At 38.4% G+C, this 12,449-nt stretch overlaps 1 protein-coding gene across 27 annotated transcripts in view; it reads right to left on the bottom strand.

The window, feature by feature from the left end:
* DOCK3 (dedicator of cytokinesis 3) overlaps positions 1-12,449 on the bottom strand; it is a 197,761-nt gene that overhangs the window by 161,395 nt on the left and 23,917 nt on the right. For all 27 annotated transcript variants that reach the window (XM_065075190.1, XM_065075201.1, XM_065075191.1 and 24 more), the window contains exons 3-5: positions 7,093-7,133; positions 4,686-4,741; positions 3,096-3,192 (exon numbers count right to left, since the gene is read on the bottom strand). In XM_065075190.1, the coding sequence (XP_064931262.1) occupies positions 3,096-3,192; positions 4,686-4,741; positions 7,093-7,133 (194 nt within the window). The remainder of the gene's footprint in view (positions 1-3,095; positions 3,193-4,685; positions 4,742-7,092; positions 7,134-12,449) is intronic.

Genomic DNA, 12,449 nt, shown 5'->3' with positions numbered 1-12,449 from the left:
TAAATTTTCTTTTAGCTTCCACACCAATACTATTTTAATCCCTTCCCTTTCCAATTTGAAACCTCCCGCATTTTCAAAATTCTTATTGTTTTGTTAGCATTTGAAGGGTTATAATATCAGAATACAACTACTTGGAGCATAACATGATATTATAGTAAAGCAAAGAGAACACCACACATCTTTTTATTTCAAATTCCTTTTAGGCACAGCCCTTCCTTTAAGAACTCATTGCACAGAAATGCTTTTTCCTGCTCAGGTTCTGGTTCAATTAAGACTATCACTTTGCTTTCACCTTGATAGCAAAAATTACAAGAATATCACAGCCCTGTGTAGTATAGAGAACTTCAACTATTCTTTCCAATATATATTTCACAGACCTACAAACTAAAATTACTGTACAACTCTCATAATTCAAACTTATTCAAACTTCTCCACACAGTTTCTTCCTAGTAACAGCATGGGTTCTCTGTGGTCAGAGAGAACCGAGAAGTATTGCCAATATTTTACTCAAACTCATTTTCTACACCTGTCTCTCTTAAAGCTTCCCTTTGCCCTTCCATTTCTCACTGATCTCCTCCCTCCAATATTTTTTCAGCTGAGCTATTTTATTTTGGAGCAACACAGGACCCCTCTTCAGGCTGGGTTTTTATTGCTGGTATTACATTCCAGTTCCTACTGTATAACCGAAAAGCAAATACAAACCTTACAATGTATATCAATGATATCACTAAAGCAATTTTTTTTAATTTTTAATTGAAACAAACTTGGTTTTTCAAACCATAATCTCAGTAAGACGTTCACCAAAACACATGAGATGAACATTTCGGCCCGTTCGCAGATATTAAGAGATTCTGTACGTTTTGTTTGGCACTTGTCTTGCAGTGCAATTCTGTTAAATAATGAAGTGCCCACTGTTATCATTTATAGGTACTGACCTACTGAAAACATCTGCAGTAACAACTAGTATTTGACCTCACTACAATAAGAAACTTTTCTACAAAGCTGACTAGGCACAGTAGCATGATAAATAACGTTAATTACATTTCTCAGATGATTTGTATTACAGTTTGGGAATAATAAAAAAATTCTGCTAGTGCTGATCTAACAACAAGCAAGTATTTGCATTTAGTCTCTTAATATATTTTAAGATATGACCTTACATCATAGCTTCCAGTCTGAATACCAATTATAAAATCCTAAGCCCAGCTCTGCCCCATCCATTTGTGCACCTCTGTTCACTTCCTCAGGCTTCAGATTTACAGTCTGTAAACGGGACAAATTTCTGTTAGCCACCCAAAAATGGTGTAGATTGTTCTTCCACGTCAGAAGAGCCATGGCACTATATCAGTAGTCTTAAAATGAAGGAAACACTGAAGGTGGTGAAAGGCTGACAGCTTTGTCCAGGGAAGTTGTGAAGTCTCCATTCACAAGAAACTAAAAACCTGACTGGATGCAACCCTGGACAACCTCCTCTAGCTGAGCCTACTTGAAAAGGCACTTGAGCTAGACGACCCCATGAAGTCCCTTCCAACCTAAGCAATTCTCTGATTATTTCTACATTAGAAAATATTTGGGTTTGGTTTGGGCTTGTTTGTTTGTTTTGTGGGAGGAAGGTGCCTTGTTTGTTCATTTTTGATTTTTCAAAAATAATTTCTGGAAAAACCCACCACAAAATCTATTTTCTGCTCTGAAGCTCTTCTTGTCATGGAACAGATGCCTCCTTCCAAAGTTCTATGAAAACAGTAAATTTTCTCCCCTGTTATTTAAGGGTACAATAAAGTTGTGTGCAATGTTATAATAACTATAATGAGCTAGAAGAGAAAGCAGTCCCAGAAAGAAAATCACTAAGTGAAAGTTTATAGCTAGAGCTTTCTCTCTCCTGCTCCTCAAGGAACTGGATTTAACAATAACAAAGAAATAGATTAGTAGAAAGGAAGTGTAACTCATTTGTAGGTAAAATGAATCCCCTTTCTCCAATTCAATACCATTGTATTACTGTTGCCTTCTTCATCTGACACTGGGGAGAGGGAAAAATCTTACAAGAAGAAAACAAGAAAAGATCACTTTATTCACATACACCAGAGAGGTCAGCATTGGAAATGGAACTACAAGGAGTAGTAGGTGTATAAAAAAGGTTGGGTGCTACTTTCCAAGACAATTTCTTGAGAGGCAGATGATACTCACAGAAGAAGTGGGAGCAACAGAAGTAAAACTAAATTCATAATACACTTGATTGTTTTTTGAAGGGAGTACAGAACACAGCTGGTTATGCTAGAGATGTACTAGACTCATTTAGTCAGATCTTTTAGGTATCTAACTACTGTCACTTCATGTTTAAATAAGGAAACAAAGCTGCTGCAGCTTTATGTAGAGGTATTTTTCTAAAGTAAAGAAAAAATTTCGAGCTTCTACCAGCTACTGTTCTTGATCCTAGTCCTACAGTTGTGGCTTGTAAGTACTAAGTTAAAAAGGAGGCGGGGGGGGGGGAAGAAAAAAATACTTTCAAATGCACAAGTTTTTAATTAGCTGTTCCATGGGATTTTGCCATTAAAAAAAGAGAAGAACAAAGATGAAAACAGAGGTAGGTGATACTATGTGGCAGCAACTGAAAATTATATAAAATAAATGAGTATAAAACTCAACAGATTTATCTTGAGTTTTTGTTTTTAATAGAGGAAGGAACAATCATACAAAAAGACTTCCGTTTGAGTTCTTTTAAACTCCAAATGCTAACACAAGTGCTCAAAGACTGTGCTGAGCAATTCTTTGAAGTCTTTGCAACTTAAGAATTTTTCCATTTTCTGTTACAAAATACATATACTATTTCCTACATATTTGAGAAGACTGTAAAATTGGGGGTTTTTAAACAATGAAGCTTTCATCTTTGAAAGAATTTCAAAACTACTGAAATTTTCAACATAACTTGTGTGAACCTCACATGATCAGTGATTCTGCATCTAGCAAACCACCCAGAAGACAGAATTAACCTAACGCTTTTTACCTAGATTATTATTTTTTCCTAATGGACTGAAACGCAGGTAACATATCTCCAAAGATGTCTGAGAAATAAAGTACAAGAAGAGTACAGCTCTTACCACATACAGCTGTTTCCAGAGCACAGCCCATTCCTGCAGTGTTGCTGTGACTTCAGTCACAACAGAATCTTCAAGTGGAACAATTGTTTCATATTGCCTACACAAGAAAAGGGGAAAAGAATTAGGAAAAGTAGCCTGGAAAAAGTAGAAAATCAAATAAATGTCAGTAGAGTAATTTGTAAAATGCCAGAATTTGAATGTGTTTGAATTTGTTCAACATAAAGGAAAATATATTAAGAGCAACATTTTGTCTGCTATAACACTGAAGCCACTCCAGTCACATGAACTGTTCGTCTATCACGTTCCACAAGAATCAGCTTATGTGAAGCATTTCCAAATAAAACATTTTGGAAGATCAGTCTTCAACAGTATGGCTGGATTTAAAGAGAATGCACATCAGGACTACATTTAACCATGTAAATACAATGCTTTGCATTCCTATAACCCTGCACTTCCTACATTACACCCCTATAGTAATGACATTACATTGCATCTATGATTCAAATATAACAACATTATATATCATGCTCTATTATTTCACAAGTGTTTATATTGGAACTTGGAATATATTCTTAAATAGAGGAACAGAATTTCTTTTACCAAAAAAATGAAATAACCATGATCTCCAATCGAGAATTTTATTAAGCCTTATATCAATTGGTATATCAGTCTTTGATCTTTGATATGTATTTTTAAAATGTACATCAGCTTTCCTAGTAAGCATCTAAATATCCTGAACTGGTGGCCCTTCACAAATTCTGAAATAAGATAAAGTCCTTATTAACTGCAGATTACAGGAAACCAGTCTTTCCCCTAAGGCCAGTGCATAGTAGGAGTAACGATTCTATGCAATATATATAATTTTATTACACCCCAAAGTTATGAAGCACCAGTATTAGAATTGGCCTTACAATCCTGACTCAGTCCCTTTGAGGTTAAACATACAATTCAAGAACGTAAGTCACACAGGTATTTCACTAAATGGCATTGAGTACGTTTTATCTTCCACATTTAATTTGTCGCCCTGGGTCACTGTCTGAAATGCTGCACTTCCAAGTCTCCCCACAGTGGCCTTACTCCAGAAAATGCAGATAAGAGCAGCAGTGAAGACACAGGATATTGATTTCCAGAGTCTCAGTCAATCTCACAGGAAACTTTGGAGGTCATGGAGCCTACACACAGCAAAATCTCTCACATTATGTTGCCATCAGTATTCCTGTTTGCATTACCTAAGCTAAACCTACTGTAACAAACAGGAACATAAGAGAGTTTTGCCAGTGAGGAACAAGCAGAAATGAAAACTATAAACAGAGTTATTTAAAATGCATGTATTTCAGATGATACCTCTGAAATTACAATTTTATGAGCAAAAGTGAACAGAAGTAACCAACAGAATCGATTCTTGCTATATTAAAAAATAAACAAACAAAAAATCCAAAGCTCTGCAGAATTAATTTAATTTTCAAAACGTAATACAAAACAAAAGATACAATGAACTAAAACCACTCTATAAACTTTAATAACTACTGCTTAAATGCTGTTCAAGATGAGAAACATGGCAACTTCTTAAAGAAAAGGAAAAATACTTACCCTCTGTTACTGACGATTGCCTTTTTCAAGTGAATATAGTTTGCCGGAAAAATCCCCTGCAAGAGAAAAAACTCTGTAAATTAGAAAAATAGATTTTGCCATTTTTACCATTTATATCCCAAGCCACAATAAATAATTGTCAATTTACCTATAAAGAAAAACCCTTACACTGTGTCAAAGAAGTTACCACAGTCAAAAGTCAACATTCAAATTAGTAACAGCTGATCACTTTAATCCATCTTAGAACAGGAAAGCACACTGAATCAAACCTCCATCTTGAAAGATCAGTTTCTTAAATCAGGATTTTTTCCAAGTCTATTCAATAAAAATATCATACAAAGATTCAAGCTGAGTACTTTTCATTCCCCAAAGCTTCTGAGTGTTCAGAAACACTGTTGTATGGAAAATACCCTCTGGTATAAAAATCATGGGTAAGTCAACTAGGATCAAATGAAAGGTGTCACTCTAATCCTACACAGCTGCCTTGGAAGGAACAAGATTGATTTAAAAGAAAACTTCGAAGTTCAGCCAATTGTCTTCCTAGTGTAGAGACTTTGAGCGCCCAATAAGCCACTACCAGGTGATGAGCAAGCAGGAAAAGTGTGACAAGTAGGACGAGTTCAGAGAACATCTTGCAGTTAGCAGAAAGGAATGAGCAACAGAAATAACCACCAGAAGCATTTACTGGAGAGATGCAAGCTAGCTGGGACAGCCAGGCAAGTGGCTCTTATGCAGTTTGCAGCATCACATCAACGTGCTTTCCAGACCAGGCCTCTGCATTGGTATGCTACGTTACATTAGACCAAGGACATGGGCTTAAAACAAAACAAAACGCCTGCCATCAAATTTGTGTTTAGGTCCCACACCAGTCCTTCACTAAGGAAAGAAGTATTCTATTACTTGCATGCCCTGGAGCTATATTCTCTTTCCTCCCTCTTTCCAACAAAAAGCTGTTTAAACCCACTTGGTATAGCTCCAGTTATTTGCCTTTTGCTGTTCCCATGCTAGTTGGATTCTAACTTGGCCTGTGCCATTGTGTTTTTACATGATGAGACCTGAGGAAATTAGGTGATTCAAACTCAACTTTTCACAGTTTTCCATTATCTCTGTAAAACACACAGCCCGGAGCAAACTCGGTCAGTCTGTAAGAATGGTAAGACTGCACTAAGTGAGGAATACAGGAGCAGCTTTGGTAATCCTCAGGTTAAAAACCAGCTGACAACCTCCCACAAAAATGTCAGTAACTACGTGTGGGCTTTAAATTTTTAGAGCTTTAAAACAGTACCATTTAGGAAGAAAAATTTCCATGGTGGGTTGAAAGGAATACCAAGATAAGATGATTCCAAATGCTAAGAAAAATTCCTTCTTTTTCATAGGCAAAACTGAAACTGTAGAAGGAAAAAAGATGAATCAATGGATTCATCAGGAAAAAAATATATATGCATGCTTTCAGCCACATGAAAATCTGGAAGATAAAGAAATACTACTTCAGTTTCTTGTGTGGTTCCAGTTAAAGCATTTTTTTTCTGTGATCCTGTGCTGGTTACCTAAGAAACCAAGGAAGGTTTGAAGGGCTCTTCTATACATGCAAGAAGATGTACCAACACACAAAATGAATGTAGGCTGTTCCATCAGAAGAGTATTACAGTCATGAAAGCATAGAATAGTTTGGGTTGGAAGGGATCCCTTAAAGGTCACTTAGTCCAGAGCCCCTGCCATGAGCAGGGACATCTTCACCCAGATCAGGTTGCTCGGAGCCCCGTCCAGCCTGGCCTTGAATGTTTCCAGGGATGAAACACCTACATAATACAGGTAATATTATATTCCGCCATACAGGTAAACATAAGGAATCCGGTACCCTCATCTTTTTAAATACACGTCATATTTAAACCAAAAGACAATGAAGTAGTGCATTTGCAAAAAAAGGTATATTAGAACAGTCAAGAAGTTCTCCAAGAGATAAACAGGGATATGACTGGAAAGTAGCCAAATGCAGTGGTTAAACTGTAAAAAAATCTGAAAGAAACTTCCAGTATCCTTTTCCATCAGACTTTTTCCAAAATTGTCTTAGACTAATAATGCACAGTACTAAATGTGTTTTTTAAAAATCCTGAATTAAAGCAGTGCAATATCAACCATCTATGCTTTTCTTAGAGGAGTAGGATGGAGAGGATCAAATTATGTGAGATTTAGAGATGCTGGAAAGGTGACATGTTACATCAGGAAAATTTCTGATCCTTTGGGTAATTAAAGAGTATTGTTCTCTCAATTTAGAAAATAAAACCAATCCTCCCACAGGAAAGTTAGTGAAGTGAAATCCTAAGGGTAAGGCAAATGAACTTTACAGGCTTGCAACATCAAAATAGATCTAATCTCCCACTAGAATAAACAATGTACTCACACTTACCTTTACATTGGGCTTCTTAATGGAAACACCTCTGTACCAACCTAAAACGAGATAAAATACACTGCATTAATTTCTGTCATTGTTTACTTTACACAGAGAAGCAAACTCACTGAAAACTATGCAGTTACTGAGATCACCTCAAAAACCAGCTGCTATCTCACAAGGGTTTGGTTTTTTAGGCTTTTGTGTTGTGTTTTTGTGTGCGGGTGGGTTTTCTGTTGTTTTGTTGTTGCTGTTGTAATTCTTTTGCTCTGCAACGATGACAAGCAATTACAAACCTAGAATGCTCCTGTCTATTCCCACCAGAAACAGAAGCAGCTTAACATATTTAGTCACTGTACTCAAAATCATCAGCCACTGTGGCAAAGATCCATTCAGCACTCATGCAAGAATCTGTACTGAACACTTTTCTTACATGCTGGTACATGAGCCTCTTCATAGTGTTTATCTTTACAAAATCTCCAGACCTCAAAGCCTGCCCTTCTAAAGACAGGAAAAGCCATTATCATACACTTCTAATATTGTTTAAACAAATAGATACCCTCTGCACTTGTCTTGGTCTTATGTACATCTGCAAGACTAGCGAACAGATTTAAGAATCTAATTTCACAAGTGCAATTGTATTTCTTGTATCCCCCATCAGATAAGAGGACAATAAATCAGGAGTAAAAGCCAAAGCTGCAAAAGCTACAGTTAAACAGAAGAAACCAATTACTCCTGTTTTACACAAGTGACAGTAATGTCAGTCCATATAAGATTCATCAGGAAAAACAGTGCTGAAAACACAATCCAGGTTAACAATGGAACACACTTCAGTCATCGCAGCAGATGAGCTGTTCTTTCACTCCGTAAGACACAGAAAATTACCTGGAATGTGTGTTAAAAATATGCTGCTGTCTTCATATCTGGGTCTAACGCTTCAGCCCCAGGACACAAAGCTAACCCTTAAGATCTGAGCCTGGAACAGCCCACAGGAGCTGAGGTGATGAAGAGCGTCAGGGTGCAAGTCCTGCAGAGGGACCAGGGGACAATGGTGGACAGGCTGGCCAGACACAGCTGCAGCACAGGCAACGAGTTCACCTGCCTGCGTGTCACCTTCTGTCTGCCACAGCCCAGCATTCACACAGGCAACAACCCACACAGGCCAAATTCTCCTCCCCCTCTACTCTGCCCTGGTGAGACCACATCTGGAATATTGTGTCCAGCTCTGGGCCCCCCAGTTCCAGAAGGACAGGGAACTGCTGGAGAGAGTCAAGCACAGGGCAACAAAGATGATTAAGGGAGTGGAACATCTCCCTTACGAGGAAAGGCTGAGGGAGCTGGGGCTCTTTAGCTTGGAGAAGACTGAGGGGTGACCTTATTAATGTTTATAAATACATAAAGGGCGAGTGTCATGACGAAGGAGCAAGGGTCTTCTCAGTGACAACCAACAGTAGGACATGGGGTAATGAGTGCAAACTGGAACATAGAAGGTTCCACTTAAATATGAGTAGAAACTTCTTCTCAGTGAGGGTGACAGACACTGGAACAGGCTGCCCAGGGGGGTTGTGGAATCTCCTCCTCTGGAGACATTCAAAACCTGCCTGGACACCTTCCTGTGTAACCTCATCTGGGTGTTCCTGCTCTGGCAGGGGGATTGCACTGGATGAGCTTTCGAGGCCCCTTCCAATCCCTGACATTCTGTGATTCTGTGTAATTGTAAAATGTAATTCCTTATTGGCTTACAATGAACACCACCAAAAACTCATTCTATGTCCCAAATTAAAAGCTATGAGAAATGTCTGGGGTTTGCTTGGTTGGTTGGTTGGATTTTTAGAAATATCTGTAGAAAATTGGATCTGCATTACCTTATTCACTAAAATGAACTAAACCTTCATTCTGGAATTAATCTTAAATAGATTAATATTGATCTAGCCATTTATTTGAAATAAAATTTGTTTTGGAGGATTTAATCACAGTAGTCATTAAATCTAGGCAGGTGCTTCAGCTATTATAATCGTGATCACAACATGCACTACATGCTTAGACCTCAGTATTGACTAATGTACTACAAATAAATAATTATGGTATTCATTTTCTAGTGATACATGGACTTAAATGATACTGACGTTAAGAAAATTGTGAAAAATATTGGATTTCAAATTAATGCACAGAAAAAATTGGCTATGAAGTGACAAGAATTTTGTGAATAAGCTAATGTGAAACAGCAATCATCAGCATCTACAATTTGACACGATTAACTGTCTAGTAACGATCAGTAACTCATACGAATTTGAGGACAGGTGAAGTAAAGGTGTAAAAGCAGAGCTAAAACACCTACAAGAGACACACCTACACAGAGACAGACTGTGCTTGACGCACACAGTGCCTCACCCATTTCCTTTTCTGACAGCTAAGAATATTCTCAAACTGACCTAGTAGATGACACAGGGAAAGGAAGACAGAAAATTCTGGTTTTCAAAAAAACGCATCACCTTACTGGGTCTGGCTAGAATGTTAACTCTCTCCCCAGCAGCCTGTCTGCTGCTGTTTCGGCTTTGTGGCTAAAACAGTGCTGGTAATAGACAAAGGTTGTGGCTATTGCTGAACAGCACTTGTAGAACATCAAGACTTTCCCCTTTTCCACACTGTGCTACCCCCAGCGAGTAGACCAGGGTAGGCAAGAAGCTGGGAGGGGACACAGCTAGGAGAGCTGACCTGAATCAGCCAAAGGGATATTCCATACCACGTAACATCATTTACTATAAAACCACCAAAAATTAATCTACTAGAAGCACCAGTCTAAGGAATGTCCTATTCAGGATAAGGAGAACACTAAATATAATCCAAATAAGCCTGACAAATTTCAAGTATACATCCTAGTCAAAATAAAGTAGACAAAACGTGAAGGCATCCTAGAACATGCAAAAATACCTTCAATGATACAGATGACACCGCAAGCAAACTTTTTTTCCCTTTTTTCTCTTTGATCGCACAGGAAGATAGGCATAGGACCAGCCTACTGCTTACACCATAGCACAATAGAACTGAAGAAACCACCACTACATCTGAGCATTTGTAAGAAGCAGGGGCTGAATGCACCCATTTGCACTGCATCCTAAGGTTGTGCCAATGCGTATTTCTGAGTGTCATGACAAAGCCATTGTTACTTGTTAAGTTTTGATGAATGGAGGTGTGAAGCTTTTTGTCTGTTTGTTCTAAAGAAACTGATAGTAGGATAGACATAATGTCTCAGTAAAACAAACTGTCAGTGCGGGAGAATTACATTCACTTTCCTAATCTAACAGATTTTGACCGCCTCACACTTTACATTCTCAGTATGCACAAGACATAGGTTTAAGCCAGGTACTGCAGAAGAAAACTGAATGAATCACATCCATTCCAGCATGTTCTGGGCAATTCACTGTATGTTAAAGCCCTGTTCCAATTTTGCTTTTACATGGACTCCACTGCACAGTGTAGTAGACAAAGCAAGCAGATGACCTGAAGCAATACAGTCACACTGTACAGTGACCCATGCCAGCTAAACCTACCAAAGAATCTAAACATTATGTTTCTACGGTGAAATGTAAAACCCTGGGAAAAAACCACAATCCTTTACAGCTGCTTTTTTCAATACCATTTAATGATATTCGAGACAAGCTAAGAAAAGTGAAGAGTACGTTGATCTATGGCTTTGCCCTCTGTATACCATACACAGCAAATAATCCCTCAAGGACCTGCAAGAAGAATCAGTTCCATGGCAGTAAAACTGTAGAAAAACAAAAGGAACAGTACCCGACTATGCCTGCTGCCCCTGCATATTAAGATCACCACTCGCTCGTAACTTTTTCTTCAAAATCCACTGTCTATACATAGTATTTTCACTGCAGGTTACTTGCAGGCCAGTGATAAAAGCGAAATTACTTAGCAGCATATGCAAGAATGTTTGCCTGTCCTTCCCTTTGTTTTTAGGGCTGTTTCAGCTGTTAGGCTTCCTGCTTAGCTCCTCTGAACCCTACAATTCAACAAGGTCTCTGAAGAGACAGGACAGGAAAATGGATTGGGAATGTATATACCATCACATAAAAAAAAATCCTTAGGTAAATAACATCTTTCACTTACAACTATCTGTACATATGGAAATTTACAGTGTAAGAAACTTGAAGCCGTATTACAGAAACCTGAAAAACAGTCTTTCCAAAGACGTATGACACCTAGAAATCCCAGCAATACTGTAATCCCAGGTGCAAAATGAGCTCTGGGGCAGGCCTGCACATCTCAATCTCTTAATCTGAGCGATTAGAAGAGCTATGAATGTTTTTTATCTTTATTTGAAAGTGCCTTGAACAAAACAGGAGATTCCTTCTAAAAGACACCTCGTTAACCCTTTTCAGATTTCCACTTGAACAACAAGAGTTCTGTCACATGGAAGAAGATCATCCCTTTTGAGCACTCAGTAGCAGAAAAACAAAAGGGTCCTAATTGAAAGGTATTGATCTATTTTTCAGAAAAAAAAAAAAGCTCAGATATCTAGGTTTAATAAAGTAGTACCAGCTGCAGACTCTAAGAAAAAACAAATTCCACATTTAATTTCTTGACAAACAGAATTCTGAAAATAAATTGCGTAAGTGTTTACGGTAAATCCTAAAGCTAAACTTGGTTCTTAAAAAAGCACTGCTAGCAGAATTTGCTACAAGAACTTGAATCTTCTTTGCCCTACCAAAATAAGTATACTTTGCGGTATTGTGAGCATCCCTTAAATCTGGAGGAAAGCTATCTTTTGCGTATACTAGCCAATAAACAACTGCTTTTACCTTTTAATCTGCATATAAACTGCTTGCAGACTATCTTTGTACAAAGCTAAAGGTACTCAAAGTGACCCAGAACAGGGACAGCCACAGTGCTGAGCAAAAGCATCTTGATGCTGAAACCACTCAATGCCAAGAGCACTCTGTTCTGAGCTTGATGCTCTGAGCAGTGCCAGGACAGGGCGAGCAGCAGATGAATCCCCAGCCCAGCCTGCCAACACCACGTCGGGGAACAGCCTCATGCAAGCGGAACCACAGGAATATGGTAATAACGCAGTCAGAGACACCACAACAAAAGCAGAGAAGATAGAGTATGTTTTATCTTGGTGTTAGCCAAATAGAGGGCCATCAAGAAGGTATTCCTGTGCTCCAAAAGATTAGTTTGAATAGCCAGGCAAGGTTTTCCACAGCAGCTGTGTGGATCCAAGAAGACTTATGTTCAGCTGGCACGTTCCACAAAACGCAAAGAAGAAAAGGGAGGCAAAGGGAAAAAGTGCAACAAGGGAGAGAGATTTCTCACCGGGGACAACTTTCTCAGGCTAAACCCAACTTACTGGGAGTGAGTCA

Source organism: Columba livia, chromosome 10 (genome assembly GCF_036013475.1).
Source record: "Columba livia isolate bColLiv1 breed racing homer chromosome 10, bColLiv1.pat.W.v2, whole genome shotgun sequence".
Taxonomy (NCBI): domain Eukaryota; kingdom Metazoa; phylum Chordata; class Aves; order Columbiformes; family Columbidae; genus Columba; species Columba livia.
This window is presented reverse-complemented; position numbering and strand designations above follow the sequence as displayed.